The 25,295-nt window shown below is 41.4% G+C and overlaps 2 protein-coding genes across 5 annotated transcripts in view; one reads left to right on the top strand and one right to left on the bottom strand.

Moving 5' to 3' along the window:
* The first annotated feature begins 1,470 nt into the window (after nucleotides 1-1,470).
* nde1 (nudE neurodevelopment protein 1) lies at nucleotides 1,471-16,354 on the top strand. Of its 2 annotated transcripts, XR_009803150.1 has the most exons (10): nucleotides 1,471-1,637; nucleotides 1,968-2,084; nucleotides 2,244-2,397; nucleotides 3,493-3,641; nucleotides 3,707-3,843; nucleotides 4,307-4,465; nucleotides 5,219-5,304; nucleotides 5,367-5,524; nucleotides 11,956-12,213; nucleotides 16,336-16,354. XR_009803150.1 is itself a non-coding variant. In XM_061881008.1 (9 exons), exons 2-9 carry the CDS (start codon nucleotides 1,999-2,001, stop codon nucleotides 12,047-12,049), a joined length of 1,023 nt encoding a protein of 340 aa, XP_061736992.1. In that variant the 5' UTR covers nucleotides 1,471-1,637; nucleotides 1,968-1,998; the 3' UTR covers nucleotides 12,050-13,815. The 2 variants fall into 2 exon arrangements, 1 of the variants encoding a protein (XP_061736992.1); XM_061881008.1 differs by lacking the exon at nucleotides 16,336-16,354 and having other exon boundaries at nucleotides 11,956-13,815.
* myh11a (myosin, heavy chain 11a, smooth muscle) overlaps nucleotides 13,479-25,295 on the bottom strand; it is a 44,661-nt gene continuing 32,844 nt past the window's right edge. For all 3 annotated transcript variants that reach the window (XM_061881005.1, XM_061881007.1, XM_061881006.1), the window contains 19 exons: nucleotides 25,171-25,295; nucleotides 24,961-25,084; nucleotides 23,252-23,423; nucleotides 22,666-22,878; nucleotides 22,424-22,568; nucleotides 22,114-22,320; nucleotides 21,929-22,033; nucleotides 21,696-21,848; nucleotides 21,368-21,616; nucleotides 21,062-21,274; nucleotides 20,775-20,987; nucleotides 20,527-20,688; nucleotides 19,800-19,928; nucleotides 19,644-19,732; nucleotides 19,437-19,560; nucleotides 19,158-19,366; nucleotides 18,974-19,082; nucleotides 18,718-18,890; nucleotides 13,479-16,029 (listed from right to left, as the gene is read on the bottom strand). The exon at nucleotides 25,171-25,295 is cut by the window's right edge and continues 13 nt beyond it. In XM_061881005.1, coding sequence (XP_061736989.1) covers nucleotides 15,900-16,029; nucleotides 18,718-18,890; nucleotides 18,974-19,082; nucleotides 19,158-19,366; nucleotides 19,437-19,560; nucleotides 19,644-19,732; nucleotides 19,800-19,928; nucleotides 20,527-20,688; nucleotides 20,775-20,987; nucleotides 21,062-21,274; nucleotides 21,368-21,616; nucleotides 21,696-21,848; nucleotides 21,929-22,033; nucleotides 22,114-22,320; nucleotides 22,424-22,568; nucleotides 22,666-22,878; nucleotides 23,252-23,423; nucleotides 24,961-25,084; nucleotides 25,171-25,295 — 3,044 coding nt within the window. In that variant the 3' untranslated portion in view covers nucleotides 13,479-15,899. The remainder of the gene's footprint in view (nucleotides 16,030-18,717; nucleotides 18,891-18,973; nucleotides 19,083-19,157; nucleotides 19,367-19,436; nucleotides 19,561-19,643; nucleotides 19,733-19,799; nucleotides 19,929-20,526; nucleotides 20,689-20,774; nucleotides 20,988-21,061; nucleotides 21,275-21,367; nucleotides 21,617-21,695; nucleotides 21,849-21,928; nucleotides 22,034-22,113; nucleotides 22,321-22,423; nucleotides 22,569-22,665; nucleotides 22,879-23,251; nucleotides 23,424-24,960; nucleotides 25,085-25,170) is intronic.

Raw genomic sequence — 25,295 nt, 5'->3', positions numbered from 1 at the left:
ACACCCTTATGTTTGAACATGGTGTTTGTAATGGACAAACTGTGACGAGCACAGAAGTCCAATAACAAAACACCACTCGGGTTCAGATCCGGGCGACCATTCTTCCCAATCACGCCTCTCCAGGTTTCACTGTCGTTACCAACATGAGCGTTGAAGTCCCCCAGTAGGACAAGGGAATCACCCGGGGGAGCACTCTCCAGTACTCCCTCGAGTGTACCCAAAAAGGGTGGGTACTCTGAACTGTTGTTTGGTGCGTCAGCACAAACAACAGTCAGGACCCGTTCCCCCCACCCGAAGGCGGAGAGAGGCTACCCTTTCGTCCACTGGGTTGAACTCCAACGTGCAGGCTTTAAGCCGGGGGGCAACCAGAATTGCCACCCCAGCCCGTCGCCTCTCACTGCCGGCCACGCCAGAGTGAAAGAGAGTCCAGCCCCTTTCAAGAGAAGTGGTTCCAGAGCCCTTGCTGTGCGTCAAAGTGAGTCCGACTACATCCAGCCGGAATTTCTCTACTTCGCGCACTAGCTCAGGCTCCTTTCCCCCCCAGTGAGGTGACGTTCCACGTCCCAAGAGCGAGCTTATGTAGCCGAGGATCGGACCGCCAAGTGCCCTGCCTTCGGCTGCCGCCCAGCTCACATTGCACCCGACCTCTATGGCCCCTGCTATGGGTGGTGAGCCCATTGGAGGGGGGACCCACGTTGCCTCTTCGGGCTGTACCCGGCCAGGCCCCATGGGTACAGGCCCGGCCACCAGGCGCTCGCCATTGTGCCCCACCTCCGGGCCTGGCTCCAGAGGGGGGCCCCGGTGACCCGCGTCCGGGCGAGGGAAATCTGGGTCCTTTGTTTTTACTTTTCATAGAGGTTTTCGAGCTGCTCTTTGTCTGGTCCCTCACCTAGGACCAGTTTGCCTTGGGAGACCCTACCAGGGGGCATAAAGCCCCCAGACAACATAGCTCCTAGGATCATTGGGACATGCAAACTCCTCTACCATATATGTGTATATATATATATATATATATATATATATATATATATATATATATATATATATACATATACGGAGCGTGATGATGTCACAGAATCAGAAATACTTTAACAATCCCTGAGGGGAAATTAAGATGGACAAATGCATCTTTAGACAATATGATTTGCCTGAGCGGCTTGGAGACACAGAGAGTAACAAGTGGTAGAAAATGGATTACAAAAGAAAGATAGCAAAAAAAAACAAAAAAAAACATTTTATTATTTGTTTTAAACTTGGGACTTCCTGCGGGCCAGATTTTGGGAGCTGGCGGGCTGGACCGTCCCGCAGGCAGTAGTTCGGGGACTCTTGGGTTTAAGGGGTTCTCAAAAACAGGAAGAGAGTCCTCCTTGCGGCGGTTACGTCAAGCCCCGCCTACCTAATCGCTGACTGGGTAATATTTCGTTGTCGTCATCCATTTAGACCAATAGTCTGTCAGAATTCAAGTCTTACTCGTAATTGATTGGTTACCACAGTTATCTGGAGTTTCAAGCTGTGGGCGAGCAAGCTCGAATAAAGTTTTGTTCTAACCACGCAGTGTCGGAAAAGACGCCGAATTCAACTTTTAACAGGAATATAATTATTCACCTAATGTGTTTAAACAACGTCGCTGTGTGCAGGTAAGTCTATTTCATTTACCTGCTCAAACTGGCTTGGAATAGCTTGGCAGTTTAGCCAAATTGCTAAGCTGGCTAAGCTTCCTCAGTCACAACAAGGTTAGCATGCAAAGCTAAGGTCGATTTTATCTCTACAAAATGCATTACAACATTTTATTTACGATTGTTTTCTATTTAGGATGATTGTATAACCGAACCATGACCTAATGTGAGAAAATCTGACGGACATTCCTCTATTTCTATTAGCATGTTAGCTTTTGCTAACATACATGGTGTTGTGGTTATGTTGTGTGTCAGACAAAAACATTATTTTTTTGTGTTCAACCTTTTTAGTTTGTTCTCATCACTGTAAGCACCCTGAGACATGGTCGAGCCAACAATACACAAGTTTACGTCTTTAGAGGAGGAGCTGGGCTTCTGGAAGGAGCAGTCAAGTAGACACCAGCAGAGGTAATCCAATAAAACCTCCCCTGCAATGGATTACTACAAAATGTCAAAAGTGCTGTCATCAGTTGTCATCCTGAATTTATAAGTGATTGTTAATGCGTTATTTTTTCACTGACCTACGGTGAAGCATGAGGATGAAGTTATTTTTTTAACTGTCATTAGGGCGGATGAATGTCAGGAGGAGCTGCAAGAGTTTCAGCAGATGAGTCGTGACTATGAAGCCGAGCTGGAAGCCGAGTTGAAGCAGTGCGAGGCTCGGAACAAAGAATTGCTGCAAAACAACAACCGACTCAGGGTGGAGCTGGAGAACATTAAGGTGTTTTTTTTAATTCATCCAGGTTATTGTACTCTCATGGCATTGAATTGATCGCAATTGGACCGTCAGGTTTGTCTTTGATACCCAAAGCGCTTTACATTATACATCACATTCACACACTGACACAGTGCACTAAAAGAGCAAGGTATCCTCTAAAGTTGAATTTTTGTGCAAAAAAAGTAGCTGAAAACCATTTACCTGAGAGAATTATACTATAAAACGGAATCCCTCCATCCATCCATTTCCTACCGCTTATTCCCTTTTGGAGTCGCGGGGGGCGCTGGCGCCTATCTCAGCTACAATCGGGCGGAAGGCTGTGTACACCCTGGACAAGTCACCACCTCATCGCAGGGCCAACACAGATAGACGGACAACATTCACACTCACATTCATACACTAGGGCCAATTTAGTGTTGACAATCAACCTATCCCTAGGTGCATGTCTTTGGAAGTGGGAGGAAGCCGGAGTACCTGGAGGGAACCCACGCATTCATGGTGGAACATGCAAACTCCACACAGAAAGATTCAGAGCCTGGGATTGAACCCAGGACTGCATATTTCTAATTAAAAAAAAATACATTAGCATCCTGCTTTAATTTGTATTTGCTATTATTTACCACAAAGTAACATAAGTAATAGTGCTAGGTTTGGTAAAAGTAAGGTAATTAATACCTATTGGCCTCACCTGTTTTTTTAAGGTTTATTAGACCTGAGGCAGCTATTTGAGGAAATTAGCCATATTATTGTTTTAACCAATGTGTCATATTTTTGGATGTTTGGATCTCTTGCCACTGCCATTTTTGTCTCCTTGTGCTTGAAAGCAGCCGACTGCTAATTGTAATCGGTTTTCCATGTGAAATGATACATAATTAGGCATCATGAATGTAGGATTGTGCTAAAACAGACAAGTAGACATTTGGGATAGACTTTAATTTTCTCCCACAATGGGGAGATTATGTGGTTGCAGTACAAATATTATGTACAGTAACAAAAGTCAAATATAATGAAAGACAAAATATATGCAATAAATAATAAATATTGTCCAATAACATCAAATATGTAATGGAAGCTGGATGCAATCTGTGTTGCGTGCAGGAGAAATTTGAGAATCAACACGCTGACACTTTTAAGCACATCTCAACCCTTGAGGAAAATCTAGCAGAGACTACAGCAGTCCGAGATCACCTGCAGAAATACATCAGGGAGCTGGAACAGTCCAATGATGACCTGGAGAGGACCAAAAGGTAAAGGAAGCAAATGCATTATGTTTGCAGTAAATATGCAGGTAATCATCCCAGTTCCTCTCCAGGGCTACCATCATGTCCCTGGAGGACTTTGAGCAGAGGATGAACCATGTCATTGAGAGGAATGCTTTTCTTGAAAGTGAGCTGGATGAGAAAGAGAACCTGCTTGAGTCGGTTCAGAGACTCAAAGATGAAGCCAGAGGTAATCATGCACACTGTTATCACACACGTAAATGTATACTTTTATCCTTAGAAACCAAACCTTTGAAAACTGTAGCCGAAAAGGAGATTTAAAAATAAAAAAACAACTCTGGCTTAAAGTTTGTGTGTGGATGGGTACAACTAAGCTTTTTGATTTGTGTAATTAAAAATTGTATGACATTGTTTTTAAAAATATTTTAACAGAACATGACAATTTTTGCTTACGACTGTTTTATTTTTGCAGCCGTGCGCGCATCTTATAACATGCTTTAGTGATTAAAAAAAACAAATACCTTTTACACACAAATAAACATACAGCAAACACTATTAGGAGATAAGCATTTATGATGGAAGTGCCAGACTTTGTTTGATTTTTATTTTTCATTTTAAATTGTATGACTTCTTAGTCACTTAAAAATGTCATATCAGTGTCTTTCCTAATAGAATTTAATCTTTGCACGCAGATCTTCGGCAGGAGCTGGCAGTACGGCAGAAAGAAAGGCGGCCATCCAGCAGCCTAGGGAAAGATTCTGATCCTTCCAGTGGTATCACTCCCATGCCTGGTACCCCCTCCAAACCTCTCAGCTCCTTCACCACACCTCCTGCATCCAGCATCCGACGAGGTGAATGCACAGACTCTTACTACTGTGTGTAAACTACTACAATAATAAATAGGGGTGTACCTATACAACTTTTACATTTTTGCTGCAATATTGTCCGCTACCGATATAGTATCAGCACAAATCATAGCACATACCTTTATCATTTTGTAGTGTGGAATGTTAGAAAAGGCCTGATCAAGTAAAATTACAACAGATTTACTTAGTTTTAAATTAAAGTAGGATAGTATTTTGTGTTTTGACAACACCTAGTGGTCAGAATAATTCAATAAATTAAGCTCATGACGTCGTAATTTGAATGATGCAAACACGCTTCTTACTGGGTACTTTGATATGGTTTTGTTTTGGATAATATGCAACTACTTGATACTTCTTTATATTGACAATTGTTTTGCACTGCAGTATTGTTTGATTAGGAGCACTTTTTACGTGTGTCTAGCTTGTGTGATATATATAGCCTGCTTCGCTGTTGTGTAGCTGTTAGTAGCTTATAACCCTACCATGTGTACCTTTTTGTAAATTACCTTACTAAAATATTGTACATGAAAAGACCAACAATGCGTGTGTTAATTGAAGGACATTTCAATGTTAACTGACTGCAGGCCTGCGTCTATTGGAGCATAAATCAGAGACTTTAGATGCATGCCGTTATCAACCGCTACCTGTTTTTCTTTTTTTTTTTTTGATATCAGACTGATATCCGATAGCAATGTCGGATCGGGACACTTCTATTAATAATCATATATTTTGTGTCAGGTGACGGTCTAACAGGGACTCCTCTCACAACATCTGCCAGGATATCTGCACTCAATATAGTCGGGGAACTGCTGAGAAAAGTTGGGGTAAGAGTTTTAAGAGGAATCCCTTTTTATGTAAGCTCATTCTCGCTTTTATGTCATGGCAGAATCTGGAGTCCAAGCTGGCCTCGTGTCGAGACTTTGTGTATGACACGTCGGTTATCAGGCCTACACTGCCCGCCGCCCTTGGGAGCCCATCTGGTCTCGAAGGAGGGGCTGGAGTGCAAGCTAGCAGCATGAGTCCTCCCCCTCCTCAGTACGACAGGTGAGGAAGATCATAGACGGTACTTGCACTTCACAACACCTTGCCTTTGTCGTACAAAACATAATAATAGCAGGACAAACTTGCACATCAGAATCTAGTAGTCGTTATTACTTAAAGTGGAACTGTACTTTTTGGTGGGAATTTTGCTCATCAATTACAATCTTTATAAAAGACATGATGACAGATGGAATTTTTTTAATGCATTCTAACTTGTAAATAAAAGTCTGCTTACGGCAGAGACAATTGAAGGTAAGGCTGGGCGATATGGCCTTTTATTAATATCTTGATATTTTCAGGCCATGTCGCGCTACACGATATATATCTCAATATTTTGCCTTAGCCTTGAATGAACACTTGAAGCATATAATCACACAAGTATGATGATTCTATGTGTATACATTAAAACATTCTTGTTCATACTGCATTAATATGCTAATTTTAAACTTTCATGCAGACAGGGAAATCACAACTGTCAATTTACCTTAACTGTATTTATTAAACAGTTATTAAGCAGTGGCACAAACATTCATGTAATTTCCAAAACAGAAAGTACAAGATTGCCAGAGACCTTTTAAAAAAAAATCTATGAGTGCAATTTTGTGAATGATGTCACTAAGATGACATCAAAAAACACTAAATTAAAGTGAAATTTTTGTACAGAATGCCACTACAATCGTTAAAAACAGATAAAGTGCATTTTTGTGCATGATGTCACAAGATATTTCAATAAGTGTCAAATAAAAATGAGCTGCATAATAGGAAATCAAATAGTGTATTTCCTTCGCCATGTTGTAGGTTACTGCGGACGTAATCTCCTTTTGTTGACTATTTTTTTAATGCGGTGTTGATCTGGAAAACGTTGCTTCGGCATTTTGTTGGTGTGGCACTGAACGGAGATGTTGACATGCGGAGTTTCAAGCACTCCTTATTCTCTAGCGGGTGACTTTTCAAATGATGCTACATTAGCAGTGGTGCTACTTTTTGTAGCAACGCTTTTGCCACATAATTGTTCACCATCTTCCCGCTTCAAGCCAAACCACCACCAGACGATAGACCCCGTGCTATTTTTCTTGGGAATGAATTCTTCCTTCATTTGTTACCAGATTTGCACCTTTTCTGTCATATTACCACCCGCACCGGACCATTAGCATCACAGCTTACTTTACTATGTCTCTATCTCTCTGTTCTGCGGGAGCGCGTGACGTTCCACACGTGACGTATGTAAGAAGTTGTGCTTGTTCTAAGCCTCTGTGAGAAGGAAAGACAAGAAAGAGTGAGAAACATCTGTAGTGTAATGCCCGCAGCTAAAAGCAACTGCGTGAGAAGATATACTCAATATCACGATTTAGGCATTTTCTATATCGCACAGAGACGAACCCGCGATATATCGAGTATATCGCCCAGCCCTAATTGAAGGTCCTCTATTTCGCTCATAAACTCAAATAAACAACCATTCAAAAACCACCAACAATACTCCGTTTGCATTCCGTGACTTGAATATTAACCAAGTATTACTGATACTGTTATTATAAGCGCTGACGCAGACAATCTATTTATAGCGGCGACTTAATCACTTTCGTGTCTTCTTATGTTTACATCGAGTGGTCTGCTGCTTTCTTGCTCCCTGCAAGTTTATTGTAGATCATAAATCATGCATCTCACCTGGACAGAAGAAATCTGAGTAAGTATTCCAACAAGTTGGTACACTTTGAAAGCCATTTAAGACCCAAAAATGGCGAGAAGGATACAATAAAATGTATTTTGTTAATAATAAGATATTTTTTTTATTATTAAACATTTACCAGTAAGCTGATAATAACTGTCCTGTCCAGTTGTTATTAGGGATGTTTTGATCAAGGTTGATTCCTGCCGATTCCTATCATCTATAAGTGAGATGGGGCGGTATAGCTCGTTTGATAGAGTGGCTATGCCAGCAACTTGAGGGTTCCAGGTTCGATTCCCGCTTCTGCCATCCTAGTCACTGCCGTTGTGTCCTTTGGCAAGACACTTTACCCACCTGCTCCCAGTGCCACCCACACTGGTTTAAAAATGTAACTTGGGTATTGGGTTTCACAATGTAAAGCACTTTGAGTAACTAGAGAAAAGGGCTATATAAATAGAATTCACTTCAATTTCCATCCATCCATCCATTTTCTACCGCTTATTCCCTTTCGGGGTCGCGGAGGGGCGCTGGCGCCTATCTCAGCTACAATCGGGCGGAAGGCAGGGTACACCCTGGACAAGTCGCCACCTCATCGCAGGGCCAATTTCAATACCGATCAAATGTATTATCTGTAGATTTTTCCATTTATATATGGTTAATTTTTTTGACAATTAAACAATATCTGTTCAAAATGTACTCTAGTTCCATATTTTCTTACATACATACAATTATTTGATTGGAACAAAGTCAATAGTACACAATAACTTAAGTTACTTTTGAGTCTGCAACTGGCCATAGTATCATGTCCAACAAAGGATTCCAATATGGCACCTTAATTTTTATGTGTATCAACAGCCAGATGTACCAACGGAGGGTTGCAAGAAATAGAGGGACTTTCAGTCATATAATCAATTTTATTGATTGAATGTCACACTCCTGCAGCTAGGTGGCAGCAGCGGGTAAAGTGAACAAGAAGGTGGTCAGACCACACAACACATAGCAAATAGGTGGATGAGGATTATTTTAAACTGAGGTTCTTAATCTTTTTGATTTAAGGGCCCAACTTTTCCACTGCACCATTCAAATATTAGCATTGTATTAGAAATCTTACCCTAGATTTTCAATTATTTTGAACCTGCTTGCATCTAAACAGGGTTATTAACCTTGTACAATTATATAAAAGCATGTGTTAATCACAAAGTTTTATCAAAGCTTAGAAAAATACATACTAATGAAATATAGTGTAAGGAAGGACTCGTGAAAAGAGATGACTTACAATTAGGAAATACTTAAATTAACAAATTCAAACTAAATTAATAGTAAATATGTTAAACTAAGGCTGCACGGTGATACAGGGGTTAGTGCATGTTCCTCACAATACAAAGGTCCTGAGTTCAATCCCGGGCTCTGGATCTTTCTGTGTGGAGTTTGCATGTTCTCCCCGTGACTGCGTGGGTTCCCTCCGGGTACTCCGGCTTCCTCCCACCTCCAAAGACATGCACCTGGGGATAGGTTGAGTGGCAACACAAAAGTGGCCCTAGTGTGTAATGTGAGTGTGAATGTCCAGGGTCTACCCCGCCTTCCGCCCAAATGCAGCTGAGAAAGGCTCCAGCACCCCCCGCCGCCCCGAAAGGGACAAGCGGTAGAAAATGGATGGACGGATGTTAAACTAAACCGTTAAAATGAAAATTTAAATGCAAATTTAAATACAGCTTCACCACTTTAGTCACAATGTTTGCGCTTAAAAAGCTTCTATGACTTAAACTCCGGACTTCTTGTGTTTGTTTGATATTGTCATTATTGCTCAAGTGGAACATTTTGAAAAGGGAAATTGTGATTTATCATGTTGTATGCATGTATGTCCGAAATAAACTGTTTTACAACTGAGTGCTGCTGCAGCTGAAGAAGACAGATTTCTGGCAGCCTTCTAGGTGGCGTCTGTGGCCTAACAAAGGGCCAGTGTTCCATCCATCCATCCATCCATTTTATACCGCTTGTCCCTTTGGGGTCTCATGGTTACAAAAAGTGATTTGTAGCAGGGTTCCACAACACAAGCTTTTGGAATTTTCCGGCCGATTCTGAAAAATGTGCGGTAAAACAAAAGTATTGTCACATTGGTGACCTACACTTCCAGACACTGACCAGCAGACCTTTCAACAAGCACACAAGTTTTACCCCTGAACACACCTCGCCACTCTCCCAACCTTCAGACCGTTCTTAGGCCTCAACACAACCCAGACCAAGAGCAACAAAAGCAAGAGTGTTTTTGCGCACTGCAGAAAAAAACAAAAACCCCAGCAAAAAAAAATGGGGAAAACGTAGCAATAGGCAACACTAGGAAACAAGTTCTGTCTCCTAGGGCAGTGGTTCTCAAATGGGGGTACGTGTACCCCTGGGGGTACTTAGACAGTACTTTATTGATTCCTTCAGGAGAGTTCCTTCAGGAAAATTAAAATTCCAGCAGCAATGTACAGAGTTGAGGTCAATTTATAAAAAGTAAAAAATGGGGGTTTAAATGGAAACAAAATAGAGAAATATCACGTACCCTTTGGCATACTTGAAAGTATGCCAAGGGGTACGTGAGATTTTTTAAAAATATTCTAAAAATAGCAACAATTCTAAAATCCTTTATAAATGTATTTATTGAATAATATTTCAAAAAAACATGAATGTAAGTTCATTAACTGTGAAAAGAAATGCAACAATGCAATATTCAGTGTTGACAGCCAGATTTTTTGTGGACATGTTCCATAAATATTGATGTTAAAGATTTATTTTTTTGTGAAGAAATGTTTAGAATTAAGATCATGAATCCAGATGGATCTCCAATACAATCCCCAAAGAGGGCACTTTAAGTTGATGATTACTTCTATGTGTAAACATTTTTTATTTATAATTGAATTGTTTATTTTTCAACAAGTTTTTAGTTATTTTTATATATTTTTTTCCAAATAGTTCAAGAAAGACCACTACAAATGAGCCATATTTTGCACTGTTATACAATTTAATAAATCAAAAACTGATGACATAGTGCTGTATTTTACTTCTTTATCTCTTTTTTTTCAACCAAAAATGCTTTGTTCTGATTAGGGGGTACTTGAATTAAAAACATTTTCACTGAAAAAAGGTTGAGAACCACTGTCCTAGAGGACCCAAATTGAGGAAATTTCAGTAGAACTGGGCTTTTCTTTGATCTCTGCATCACATGTATCTCCACATTTGTATCCATATTTCTTTTTATACCAACATTATTTTTACAGGCTGTGCAGCAATGCTACATGACACCTTTTTTTAATGTAGTTTACATTTTCATAAGTCAAGAGAACGTTGAGAATAAAATAAGTGTTTCCTACAGGATCGCAATATATTTGCGGCAGTGGTGTTTATGAACAATGGTAAACACACAGCTGAAAATGTAATAATTTTTGGTGGGCCGCCATGAATAAATGAATATACTGTATGGGAAAGAAAATATTTTTTTTTGTTTTGTTTGAGATATGCATTTCCTGGGATTACAAAGAAATCCAAGCCTAAAGGACACCTCGGGATGGAATTGTCAAGGCGCTGCGGTATCACTTACTTGTTGTGGTTTTGCTTGAAGATGTCCAGGTTTTAGTGGGCGAGTGTTGGAATGAGCAACTCATGAAATCTGTTGCCAGTGTATGCTATGTGGAAATAAACAAACAAACAAACAAACTCAAAGCCGATGCACGTGTCAAACTGGCCACTTAAACCAAAATCAATAAAACAGCGTCACTTAAACGCTTTAGAATTCATTTTCATTTCAAAACTAAGGTTCAGTACCGAGCGGTTAAACACAATTTCTGCTGGTGTCTCTTCTGCGCACCTGTGTCAGATTAATTATCAAGGCGACAGCCTGCATCGATTGCATCACCACTCAAATCTAGGGCTGCCGATATTATCGGCCGATAAATGATTTAAAACTTAATATCGGAAATTATCGGTATCTGTTTCAAAAAGTAAAATTTATGACTTTTTAAAACGCCGCTGTGTACACGGACGTAGGGAGCAGTACAGAGCACCAATAAACCTTAAAGGCACTGCCTTTTTGTGCCGGCCCAATCACATACCTATGGCTTTTCACACACACAAATGAATGTAAACCATACTTGGTCAACAGCCATTCAGGTCACACTGAGGGTGGCCGTATAAACAACTTTAACACTTTTACAAATATGCGCCACACTGTGAACCCACACCATACAAGAATGACAAACACATTTCGGGAGAACATTCTCACCGTAGCACAACAGAACAAATACCCCGGATCCCTTGCAGCACTAACTCTTCCGGGACACTACAATATACACCTCCGCTGACCCCCCCTAACTCAACCTCCTCATGCCCTAAATCCCAAGCTGCTGTTTTGAGGCATGTTAAAAAAAAAAAAAAAAGTATTTTGTGACTTCAATAATAAATATGGCAGTGCCATGTGGCCATTTTTTTTTCCAATAACTTGAGTTGATTTATTTTGGAAAACCTTGTTAAATTGTTTAATGCATCCAGTGGGGCATCACAACAAAAATATGCATAATGTGTTCATTCCACGACTGTGTATATCGGTATCGGTAATTAAGAGATGGACAATATTGGAATATCGGCAAAAAAGCTATTATTGGACATCTCTACTCAAAACCAACAAAATGCGACATTTGTAGTTTCTCTTTATGCTTAACTAACACTCCGAAAAGAAGTTGGAAGAAGCCGAGCTTTGCTGATAATACAAATTCCCATGCTTGTCTTGCAGTTTAGTGAAGCGGTTGGAATTTGGACCAGCGCCCCCACGAGGTATCTCCCAGGGCCCTCAGTCGCCACAGGGAGGAGTCAAGATGCTCCTCTGAGGAACAATTGCCTCCCTCCGTCCCCTCACGCCCACCTCTTGGGAGCGCAGTCATCACATGATGCATCGCTGAGGAAAAAAAAAACACTTCCTTTGCTCCATACAACACTTGACTGGCGGAATCCTGCTGCCTCAGACTCTTATCACAGCGCTTTGCAAAATGAGGTATGTTTTTTTTTTTTAAAACCCACATGCACTCTTGCCAAAGTTTACTGGAGCAGGCGCAAAAGTCCAAAGCAGCAAGCATGTTAGTCCCTGGAATGGGATAGTGACTCATTTAGGGACCTTTAGGTCAGTGTTTTTTGTTTTTTAACTTTTTACATAACATGACTCATTCTGTTGTATGAACGGCAGCAAGATCAACTTTAATTAATAATGTCACTGCTGCCATCTAGTGGAGGAACATTTTTTTTTGGTCCTGCTCCCTCACTGGTATAGCTCGATAAACATTTGTAGGGCTTGTAAGGTATTTCTGAACTGCGCTGAAAATAATGTAAGTTTTTACATATTTGATGTGGTTGATTGTGAAAAATGGTGCTGCCGGGTTTGGTTGGTTTTTAAGCCTCAGCTGCCTTCACTTTTTGCTTTTCAGCTCTTTTAGTCGACTTCAGTTGACTGTTGAATTTGTGATTATTCCACTCACTCTACTGATACTGAATGTCATAGTTGGGATTAGAGATAACATTGTTGATCAGGTTAAAAAGATGTTTGTTTTTCAGCACATCAGGAAAGTATTCACAGCGCTTCACTTTCTCCACATTTTTTTGTTACAGCCTTATTTTGAAATGCAATACATTTTTGCCCTCAAAATTCTACACACAATACCCCATAATGACAAAGTAAAAAAGTTTTGTTAGAGCTTTTTGCAAATTTAATAAAAAAAAAAAAACATGTACAGTACAGGCCAGAAGTTAAATATGGCAGTTCATGTTCGGAATAAACTAAAAAATAAAGAAAGAAAGTTTGGACAAACCTTATTTCAATGCATTTTCATGACTATTTACATTGTAAATTGTCACTGAAGGCATCAAAACTATGACACCTGTGAAGTGAAAAGCCTTGCAGGTGACTACCACTTGAAGCTCATCGAGAGAGAGAGCCAAGAGTGTGCGAAAAAGTAACCAAAGCAAAGGGTGGCTAGTTTGAAGAAACTAGAATATAAAACATGTTTTCAGTTTTTTCACCTTTTTTTGTTAAGTACATAACTCCATACGTGTTCATTCATAGTTTTGATGCCTTCAGTGACAATCTACAATGTAAATAGTCATAAAAATACAGAAAATGCATTGAATGATGTGTCCAAAATGTTGGCCTGTACTGCATATAGGTATTCACTTCCTTTGAACCTCAAAATTGATCTGTTTATTTTTTATTTATTTTATGGGCAGTGTACGCAGTACGGTATATACAAGTAATCGATTGGTGCACCAAATTAAGCCAATAGTTAATTTCCACCTGTCATCTTTACAACAGGGTTGTTCTTTTTTTTTTTTTTTTGTTATTTTTGCCTTCTTTGGGACTTAAAAGGATTTGTAGTTTTGAGGACAAAAATGAATGTATTCCATTTTGGAATAAGGCTTTAACAAAAATAAAATGCTGTGTATATTTTCCAGATGCGCTGTATTTTTGTTGTTGTAACATTGCTGTTTTTCACCTTTTTAAGAGGTTGATATGGCTGCGCAGTAAAAATCCGCAGCAAATACCATCCATGCTGCTGTGTTTCTCCCTGACTGACCATTCAAGCATTAAAAAGAAATAAGCACCTTTTTTTTTTGTATTTGACCTTTATTTTTTGTGCAAGTGTTTCAACAATTAATAGAGAGAAAGTGTGCAATGTAAACATCTGTTGGTTAAATACAAGTACTGAAGAGGAGACAAGGACAACAGCTGCAGGTACACACTTAAGTCAATAATTGTGCATAGAGTAATCCTAAGCTAGCCTTATATGTACTGCATTGGTGAAAGTATGACCATCAAAAAGCAGACTGGGTTACAATAAATCTACATTTCCATTGCAACACTGCTCTTAAAGATGCAACAGCAGTCACAGGCAAGGAGACAACAGTAGCAAGTCAACTTTGGCTCTGTATTTAGCGACACCTGTTGTGTACACAAGGTTGCATTGTCGCTCATTCGATGCCACACAAAACAGTGTAAGTCACACAGCAGTGGAGCTCATGTTTATAGTCCCTCCGAATGTTTTGCGTCAAGAAAAAATGCGATGGCGAAACCAACACTGGACATTTGCAGCAAATATCCGCACACTGCCTGGCCTCTCGCTGCAAACTCTTTGCAAGTCCTAGTTGCTGCTGGATCTGTTGTCTTCTAGGAATAAGATACTTAAAAATGAGCAGTGATACAAACCCATTGGAAACAGTCGTGTAGCTAATGTGCAAAATATGTCACGGACGCTAGTGTGGCTGTGCGGAAGTACCTTGCATAAACCTCAATTCACGACGTCTTAAGAGCAGTGATGGACAACGAGTTGGCTTTCGGCTGGTTGACTGGCGCTGCTTGATAAGTAAATCGATCAGTGATTCTTGAACTGTGGTACGCCAAAGAATCACTTGATTAAAGCACTGTTATTTTCCTACATTCAAACAGTGTTACTGTTCAAACTGCATGTAATGTAAGTGTCCCCAAATAATTAAAATACTTGTTTAATACAATTTCTGCCTTGTTTTAATGAATACTTAGGCCTACTACGCTACCAATTAGTCATTATTATGGTACTTGGGGAGCTTTTTTTTTTCTAAAAAAAAACCAAAACAACGTTTGAGAACCACTGATCTAAATTGATGCAGACTTGAATAGTTGGGGTCTGGCCTGTGCAAGATGGTTCCAAATGACCATGTGGTCTAATGGGACATGTCCTCAAGCTGTGGTCAGCAACTTTAGAGCTTATGTTTGGCTTTTCAAACGGAATAACGCATCATGCCATTCAAGGAGTAAGTAAATAACGGGGCTGGATTAATTAATTTTTTCCTACCAAATTTGCTTGATTCTTCACAATTACGAGCAATTTGGAGTCTCCGATGAAGCTGATGTGTTTTTGACGAGGAGGAAAGAAGCAATAGGTACATATCTTTCATTCCACTGACTGTCTTTAAAGTGTTTTTAAGTGATTGTTAATGCAGCATGCTCCTATACATTTTATGCTTTAACAAATTTTCATAAATTGGTCTAAATTACATGGTTTTTTTTTGACAAGACTTAGAGCCGACCGAGTCTGCAACTGGACGTTGCATCAAAGAACTGCAATATGACCCCGTTTAATTTTCTTTTGTGTATGTATCAATAGCTGGTCGGTGACTAAAAAAGTACTACATTTGGTACCGCTCATTAAGAATTCATGTATATTTAGGAGTCCACTAGTTGAGAATGTAACTACAGTATATTTAAATGTGACATCATACCTAAAAAAAAAAAAAAGTGATCATGCTTAATTGGACTTTCTTTGCTTTCCTGACCAGCTCCTGCAGTTACAATGTGGGCTTGTTTTGGTTCTCCGGGTCAAACTAACATTTTGTGCCCCAAATTTGGTAATCTGACGAGTGAATGAACAAGTTCTGCGTGAGTAGATTTTGACACTTTGGTTCACTGCTTTCACACATGCACTGACCACTTGAAGCTCTTAACCTTCTTGGCAACCTTTGGATTTGCACAAATGTGCTGACAATGCATGAGTTTGGCATCAACTGATGCAATGTGAATGGCAAAACAGTGTGTGACTTTTCTTTGGCCAGGCAGTGCATTATTTTCATGTGACACGGAACTCGGGAGGTGAGGGGAAAAAAAGCAAACCAGGAGATTCTGATATCTGGTTAGTTGATTCGATTTCATCGTGTCGCTCATTCTGCGGACTTGGTTCCATTGTAGTCACTTTGGGAGTCCCCCTCTTCCTCGGAAGCGTCCTCGACCGCCCTTCGGCCTCCGCCAATGCGGCGAGGCGCGCTGCCAAAAGAGGGCTCGTTTCCACGCCTAAAAAAAACAAAACAGAGAATGGAACTTAACACAATTTGATCACTTGAATTGTTAATTTGGGGCCTAAAGGTTTAATAGAGTGCATCAAACCACATGCAAACTTGTTAGCACATGCACAAGTTCTGGTTTAGGTTTATTTGGAACATGAAACATTACATATTTCCATTTTCTCATTACAACGCATCCAAAAAGAAGTCGGAAGAAGCAGAGCTTATTTAATTCTACCCCTTTTACATTTCTAACACATTGTTCACTTCCTGTATTCAATTTGTACCACAGTTCAAATCAATAAAAATACAACAGTCCTCGCGAAAGGACTACTCTCTTCTTTCCCTCAGGCAGGAGACTACGTTCATCCAGACCCACACCTCCCACCACCTGAACAGTTCTTTCCCCACGGCCATCAGGCACATGAACAACAATTACAGCTCATGTTTTTCTCTCCTGTGTTATGTGATTTATGTTGCACGATTGCACCAAGTCAAATTCCTAGTTTGTCAACCCGTTCTCAAGTAATGGCAATAAAAACTATTCAGATTCTGAATAAAAAGACAAGTGCGGAAGTTGTTTCTGGACTTCAGCTTGGCATTCAACACCATCATCCCGCAGCATTTGGTGAGCATACTGGCCCCCCTTGAGTTCAGTACCCCCCTATGCAACTGGCTGCTTGACTTCCTCACAGACAGACCCCAGTCTGTGAGAGTGGGCGAAAAGGTGGTACATATAATCGCGTGCTGCAGGTCAACAATATGGCAAAACGCCACAAGTAGGATCATACGATGTCATACATGTAGAGGGAAATGAGTGTCTCCATGGTGACAGCCAGTATATGTGCAGAAACCTCATTTAAATAGGGCAGTCTGCACCACTTTTGTACTTGTTATCAATTATACACGCAGTCTTACTAGCTCACACACAATTGTATAGTTTGCACACTTTGTCCAGCACTTGTTATTTGGATTAACCGGACTTGAGCCACAACAGACAAAGGAAAATAAAAATGAATCACAAAATGAGATCAATTCAAAAGGAAGCTTAGCAACATTTGCATTCAATATTTACACTTCACAGTATGGTTAGTGCAATTTGGCATTTATATAGTGTCGGTAAATGATGCTTTCCAATTCAATAAATTTACTTACAATACATCAAAACAACAATTTAACTTAATTTATGCAGTACTACAGAAATACAAACCACAAAAAAATGGCCACCACAATGAGGAAAAAAAACTAAAGTACAGTAGCACTTACTCAGTGGCCGAGTGGTTAGAGTGTCCGCCCTGAGATCGGTAGGTTGGGAGTTCAAACCCCGGCCGAGTCATGCCAAAGACTATAAAAAAATGGGACCCATTACCTCCCTGCTTGGCACGCAGCATCAACGGTTGGACTTGGGGGTTAAATCACCAAAAATGATTCCTGGGCGTGGCACCGCTGCTGCCCACTGCTCCCCTCACCTCCCAGGGGGTGGAACAAGGGGATGGGTCAAATGCAGAGGACACATTTCACCACACCTCGTGTGTGTGTGTGACAATCATCAGTACTTTAACTTAACACAGTAGGCCCAAACACTACCGCAATAACCTACACCAAAGTGCAGTAGCACAGTAGGCCTAAGAATTCATCAAGCAACAAATAATTTAACGTAATATATGCAGGACTACAGAAATATAAACAACACAAAAATGGCTACCACACCTACTATGTATTTAACTTCTATTTTCATATACATTGTATTCATTTATCATTTAATTTCAATTTTCATACTCATTGTATCCATTTATCATGTGCAGGCTATATTGGTTTCTGTATTGTTAAAATGCTCAATAAATACATTTGACAGTGAAGTTGCTTTGCACCCAAGTGATCTGCTACCATCTATTTTCTACTGCTTGTCCCTCACAAGGTCGTAAGGGGGCTGGAGCCACCCTGGACAAGTCGCCACCTCATCACAGGGCCAACACAGATAGACAGACAACATTCACACTCACATTCAGACAGTTTAGTGTTGCCAATCAGTCTATGCCGATGTGAGAAAGGGAACCCACATAGTCACGGAGAGATCATGCAAACTTTGTAGTTTTTAAATGTGCCACAATTTTATTTTTAGGTGAGGAAAATGTCTACATTGTGATCTGTCTGTCAAAGCCTTGAAACACATCACAATGTTTACAATGAAAACACATGCTAAATGACATAAATAGATAAAAATAATTCCACAAAATATAGTATTATTGGCTATAAATTTGAATTATTTGAATCTTATAAGCTACAAGTGATTGTTTCCTTGGTAAAAATGATTAACGAGTACTAAAATAGAAAAACAATGACCACCTCTTTAGACTCTTTGAAATCCAGTTGGATTGAACCATTTTGGAGTTTTTGCAAAGGTAGTGTCAGACAATCCTGACTTGATGAAAACAAACTTGTTAATGAAGTTTCATAGAAAAATGTGATTTGTGTAGACATTTATGATGTCGATGTCTATGACTAACCTTCTTAAATACTGACTGTGCCATAGTTTTGTTTTGGATCTTCTTAGATTGTGCTTTAAGATAACTGTGTATTTACAGCTGCTCTATTATATTGGGAAAGCCTCGCCCTTATTTCATCAGGTCTGCTTCTTAAAGAGATAATATTAACAATAAAAGGTCTCCACCATTTGGTCCAGTTCCAAAGTTCTTACCTTAGTTTGCTCTTGAGAGAGTTGACCTCGCGGCTCATGGCGTCGTTGGCCTCGGTGGCTTCATCCAGCTCGCGCTGCAGCTTCCTGCGGGCGGCCGTGGCTCGCTGAGACTCCTCCTCAGACTCCTCCAGCTGCCTCTTCAGCTGCTTCATGCGCGTGTTGGACTTCTCCCCCTGGAATGCATCGAGGGGGAAGTCAAGTCAAAGGGACTCCGCTTTTGCTTCTGCAAGTGGTTCTGAAGTTGCTTGAAGATGACCTGGTCTTTGTACTGCTCTGCCTGCTTCCTTTCATCCTCCACCTGCATCAGCAAGTCTTTCAGCTTCTTGTCCTTCTGGCGCACAGCCTTGGCGGTCGCCTGCTTTTCCCTGCCAAAAGACACAAGGTGGTCGGACAGAAACTTGGAGGAACTTGAACAAGACTGACGTTTCCTTAGCTCGAACCTGTTCTCCTGCTCCAGCTGGTCCTCCAGCTGAGCCACTTTGGCCTCCAAAGCAGTGATGGACGACTTGAACTTGGACTTGACCTGGTTCTCCATCTCGCTGAGCTTGGCCTTCAGCTCCTTGTTCTGGCGCTCCATCTGCTGCCGGGCGCTCTCGTTCTTCTGGGAGGCAGAGCGCTCCATCTGCACCTCGCTGTTGAGCTGATCCGCCTGTGGAGAGAAGGCACCTGTTAAAAGATGGCTTGGTGAGGGTGCCATGGGACCTCCTTGCTACAGCAACCTGCTGTGTGCTCTTCCTCAGCCGGTCGTTGAGGATCTCCATGTTGCTCTGCTCTTCTTCCAGCTCTTCCTCCAATTGGGAGATCTTCGCCTCTAGACGACGCTTCTCATCTGCTAAGGCTGACCTTTAGACAAGAAGGGTAAAACCTGTCCACATGATCCCGGCGGTATTTTTTATAAATAACACAGACGAAACAAAAAGACTGACTTCCCAGAAGAGTTGCTTGCCAACTCATCCGACAGCTCGTCTCTCTCAGCCTCTGCTTGCTTCCGCGCTCTCTCAGCAGCGGCCAGCTCCTGCAAACATGACATGAAACTCTCTATACACAGCTCAGTGCGGCTGCCAGTCACTGCCATCAATCACCTCTTGCAGCTGCATGAGTTCCGCCTCCAGGCCCTTTGCTTTCTTCTCGCTCTCCTTTGCCGTAGTCAGCACCTCCTCTCGTGCAGCACGGGCATCTTCGAGCTCCCTCTGGAAGTCTTTCATCTGGGCCTGGCAAAGGTTTAAAGGGCAATCAGTATTGTCGACCTCGATTTCATTGAGGGCCACATCGCAGTTATGGCTGCCCTATGGGTGTCCGTGCATGCACTTGGCCTGAATGATTGGTGGACAATGAGGAAGTGTTGTGTCGTGAGAGGGACATGGTGTGCAGTTTAAGATACAGTACTGTATACACTGTAAGGTGTTAAAACTGATCATTGCTGTTCATGCATTATAGTCAGAATAATGTAAAAAACAAAAACAAAACACCATCACGCACCACATTCTATTGTCGGTAACAGTATTGTCGCATTTCAAATAATAATTAGAAAGATGATAATATTTTGTAACTCAGGCAGGAGATTATGGTCCATCCAGACCCACACTTCCCGCCACCTGAACAGTTTTTCCCCTCGGCCATCACTCATGAACAATAACAAGATCTGATTGCTCAGTTACAGCTCATTTTTATTTATATTCTGTGTTGTTTTATGTTGCACGATTGCACCAAGAAAGTCCTAGCTTGTGAACCCGTTCTCAAACAATGGCAATAAAAACTATTCTGATTCTGACGCATAAATATTTAACCAAAGTAATAAGCAACTCTCACCTGGATTTTTCGGAGCTGCTTGATGGACTCATCTCGTCCCTTATTAGCTGTCTCAATCTGGCCCTCCAGGTCTTTCATGTCTGTCTCCAACTTCTTCTTGGCTGCTGCTGTGGACGCCTTCTGCTTACGTTCGTCTTCCAGCTCTGTCTCCAACTCACGGACCTTCAACCAGCGTGTACCGGCTCTTAGATTACTGATAATAATCGGCAAGACTTTCTGTGATGGATGACTGCAATGTTTTTTTTCACCTGCTTGACAAGCTGTCTCTTCTTTTCTTCTCCCATCTCATCGCGGCCTTGAAGATCCCGCTCAAACTGGGCCTTCAGAGCCTGCATGTTGACCTCTAAGCGCAGTTTGGCATCCTCAGCTGCCTGCAGCTCGTCCTCTAGTTCCTCCAACTGAGTCTTCATCTCCTCCACCTGGGCCTCCAGGCCTCGTTTGGACTTCTCCAGCTCATGGACCTGCAGTCCCATCAACAATTCTGGTGATGATGCATTCACTGGTCCTCTGAATCAAAACAGGATTTAGAACGCACATTTTTTCCAACGTCATCCTTTGAACTGATCAGATCCTCCATCTCCATCCTCAGGGCCTTGTTGGCTCTCTCCAGGTCTTCTCTGCCATCCTGAGCCTCCTCCATCGCCCTCGCAAGGGACAGAGCCTTGGTGTCCTTCTCTCTGGCCTCAGCCTCAGCTCGATCTCTCTCCTCCGCATATTTACTGGAGATACTCTTCTCCTCAGCCAGCATCTGGAGGATAAACGACCACAAGTAAAACCATGTTGGTGTTGCATAGACCAGTCATCTAGCAGTGTTTAGGTAAACAATGGCGAGAAAAACAACCTGGTCGAACTTCTTCTGCTTCTTCTCAAGGTTTGAAACATTCTGCCTCTGGTTGTCAAGATCCATCAGTGTGTCCTCCAGCTCCTGTTGCAGGCGGTTTTTGGTCTTCTCCAATTTGTCGTAGGCGGAGGCCTTCTCCTCAAACTGGGTGTTGGCTGCCTCCAAATCTTTCTGCAGGCGTTTCTTGCCTTCTTCCAGCAGCTCGATGTTTCCTGACATTTCTTCCATCTTTTTCTTGGAATCTGACAGCTTTGAAATTGTTGTTTGCAAATGAAAATGACACATTGGACACTACATGTTTTAAACACATTCCAAATCCATCATTAACCTGGATGTTGAGGGTGGACACGTGTCTCTCCACGTTCCTCTTGGCTTCCACCTCCTCCTCGAGCTGCTCCTGTAGGCTGTTCTTGTCATCCTCGGCCTGCCGCAGCTTTGTTGAGAACTGCAGTTTCTGGCGTGTCTCCTCAGCCAGCAGCTCCTAAGGATGCAAAGCAGGTCAAAGGTCAGACCAAGAACTTCCCGTTTCTTGCCAAAATATTTCATTTCCACAGCAGTAACCTGTGCATCCTGGAGTTGGGCGCTAAAGCTGGAAACGTCTTTACTCAGTTTAATGTTCTTGCCCTCAGCGTCATTCAGTAGGTTTGTCACACTCTCCAGTTCCACCTGTGGGAGGATGAAGGTATTAATATGATGTCTACCCTTCCTAATTGCACCATGATAGAGTACTGAAGTGATCCAATTACAGTGATCTTGGAGCAGCGTTCTCCAAGTTCAGCCTTTTGCTTTTCGCTGTCAGTAAAACGGGACTGCAGATCCGTCACTTGACCCTCCAGTTTCTTCCTCTTGTGCTCACCATCTTGTTTGGCTTGAGTGAGCGCGCGCACTTCCATGGTTAATTCGGATGTGTCCTTCTCCAGAGCTTGTTTGGCTTTTTCCAAGTTGGACTTCACCTGTTGGCAGGGGGAGGTTCTGGCTTTATCTCAAAACTGTTATCAATGAAATAAACCGGATGAAAAAAAGGGAATGTCAATGTTTAAAATGTTGGAGTCTCACCCGTTTGGATTGTTCCAGCTGCTCTGTGAGCTCCTCAAAAGCCTGGGTGTGTTTCTGTCTCATTTCATGTATCTGAGCCTCATGGGTCCGGTTCTCCTCTTCTATGGCTCTCTTCAGCAGGGTGACCTCTTGCTCTCGTTTGGCTCTGCAGAACACATGGAAAGATAAGAGATTTGGCAGCTCACATCTCAAATCACTCGTTAATTGAGGTACCACTGTATATGGTTTCATGTGTGTGTGACCTGAGTTCCTGCTGGGTGGCGGTACTGTCCAGTGTATCCTCCAGCTCCGACTTAAGAGCCTCCAGCTCCTCTCCCAAGTCCCGTTTGATCTTTTCCGCCTTGTTCCTGGCTACTCTCTCTGAGTCGACGTCTTCCTGCAGGTCAGAGATGTGTCCCTCCAGCTCCCTGATTTTCTTCAGAGCATTGTTCTTTTGAGCCGTCTCATCTTCCAACCTAATAAAGGAAACCATAACTTTGTTCCATTGTTAACTATTGATTGATTGATTGATTGATACTTTTATTAGTAGATTGCACAGTTCAGTACATATTCCGTACAATTGACCACTAAATGGTAACACCCGAATAAGTTTTTCAACTTGTTTTAGTCGGGGTCCACGTTAATCAATTCATGGTATGATGTTAATGCACGACTTAAACTAGTCAAAGAAACATTAGTAGGTTTCGAAACATCTTCAAAATGATTTTGAAGAGGGAAAATAACTTTTTTAATGGCGTATCATTGTTAGTTTCTTAATCTTTTGTTGTTAAATGATTTTGAATAATTGTAACGACATCTTGAGTTGCATTCAAATACTGAATACTAAACCTTGCTAAGGCATTTAGAAGCTCCTCTTCTTTCTTTGCCAGCTGGGCTTTGAGGTCAGCGATCTGGGCCTGCAGGTCAGCTATCTGCTCTTGTAGATCATTTGACTCCGCCTCCAACTTACGCTTAACCTTATCCAGCTCCTGCCGCGTCTTTTCCTCTTTTTTCAGGCGGACTGAAAATGTAGCAGAAAAAAAACTGTGTACAACTTTGTTCAGTAAAGTATTTACTATGCAGCCTGTATATTTTGAATGTGTACACTATAGGCCTGAGGTTACTAAAGGTTTGAATGTACTAAAACACATGCAAACTTGATAGCAGACACAAAGCTGATCTGCTAAACGTGTGCCAATTGAGCAGAATGAGGTGTGCACTCTATTTTGCGTTTCTGTCTTTACTAATATGCAAACAATATGCTGATCGTCAGAACGTCCACAATATTAGGAGGAGAAAAGGCAAATATAAATATTTGGCACACGCAGCCTAATTTACTTAACTAAAAAGTGATTGCGGCACCTAAATTTGCGTCATTATTTAGCATGTCTGAAAAGTATGCAACTGACAGTTACACACACAGCTGCAGGATCCGTGGCGCTGCTGCAAAGGCAGACAATAACAGACGAAAATCCTCTGTCCTACGTGTTTGTGTCAACATATTTGTATGCATCAATACAAATATTAGACAAAGTGTCTGTTCAGCAACATACTTTTATAATTTAATACTGCATACTGGGTGACTTAAGTGGCTGATTAAAACAAATTCAATTAATGTGTTTTGGTGTCTTTGGGGCGGCATGGCTCGGTTGGTAGAGTGGCTGTGCCAGAAATCTGAGGGTTACTGGTTCAATCCCCACCTTCTATCATCCTAGTCACGTCCGTTGCGTCCTTGGGCAAGACACTTCACCCTTACTCAGGATGGGTCCTGGTGCGCGCCTTGCATGGCAGCTCCCGCCATGTGTGTGTGAATGGGGGAATGTGGAAATACTGTCAAAGTGCTTTGGGCTCCTTAAAAAGGGGTAGAAAAGGGCTATACAAGTACAACCCATTTACCATATTTACCATTACTGCCATTGTGTCCTTGGGCAAGATACTTTACCCACGGGCTCCCAGTGCCACCCACACTGGTATAAATGTAACTTAGATCATGGGATTCGCCACGTAAAACGCTTCGAGTCACTAGAGAAAACCGCTATATAAATATAATTAACTTAACGTCGTTCAGTGTTTTTTCAATAGCGTTTAGTTTTTAAAAGAGTATATTAACAAATCTCCTATATGAAAAACACTTTTAAGTATGCAGTTTTTGCATTTTGAGCACATAAATGCAGCATCTCGCCCATCACTGCATCTGCAGCGCTTAAAAAAAGGGGAAAAAATGGTTTCAATGTAGATGCAATGCACGAGTCCAACTGCTTTTAAAATGCCCATAAAAAGTGGTACAGGTCTACTCCATGTTTGAAAACATAGCAACATGTCACATATAGGATTATGATAACATGAATGGACGGTAAATGATCGAAAGTCTCCAGGGTGAAAGCCCTGTATAATACACGCAATATTTTCATTTAAATAGGGTGGTCTGCACCACTGTTCACGTTGTACCTGCAGTGTTAGTAGATGACACGCTAACACCCACTAATAGTATTAGATGGTATTTGGATATTAGTAAATCAGACACTAAAGGTCATGATATGTGAAAATCCAGTAAGTACCCTCCAGATCCGAGATCATAGACTCATGCTTATTTTTAAGCTTAGTGAGGTTCTTTGACTTCTCCTCTTCTTCAGCCAGATTAGCACTGAAGTCTGCAACCCTTTCCTCCATCAGCTTTCTCTCCTACATAATGAAAAATGAAATGTTACCCAACCTCTTCTGTTTTTGGTATACTTAAATCATAATTTCAAGGTATGTTCCTCCTTCACCTTGAGCAGCTTGTTGTTCTGATCTTCCATCACAAGGATGTCATCTTCAAGCTTTTTGATCTTGCCCTCACAAGTGACCTTCTCCAAATGCAGCTTTTGCCGAGCATCTTCCTCCTCCTCTAAAT

This window comes from Nerophis ophidion, linkage group LG20 (genome assembly GCF_033978795.1).
Source record: "Nerophis ophidion isolate RoL-2023_Sa linkage group LG20, RoL_Noph_v1.0, whole genome shotgun sequence".
In the NCBI taxonomy this organism is placed as follows: domain Eukaryota; kingdom Metazoa; phylum Chordata; class Actinopteri; order Syngnathiformes; family Syngnathidae; genus Nerophis; species Nerophis ophidion.
The sequence above is the reverse complement of the archived record's forward strand: the minus strand, read 5'-3'. Positions and strand labels throughout refer to the sequence as shown.

Bases quoted from the DNA above. Each gene is read 5' to 3' on its own strand.
- nde1 (XM_061881008.1), top strand. From the start codon at position 1,999: ATGGTCGAGCCAACAATACACAAGTTTACGTCTTTAGAGGAGGAGCTG. The intron at 3,844-4,306 runs GTAATCATGCAC...CTTTGCACGCAG, and splicing joins ACTCAAAGATGAAGCCAGAG to ATCTTCGGCAGGAGCTGGCA. The intron at 5,525-11,955 runs GTGAGGAAGATC...CTTGTCTTGCAG, and splicing joins CCCCCTCCTCAGTACGACAG to TTTAGTGAAGCGGTTGGAAT.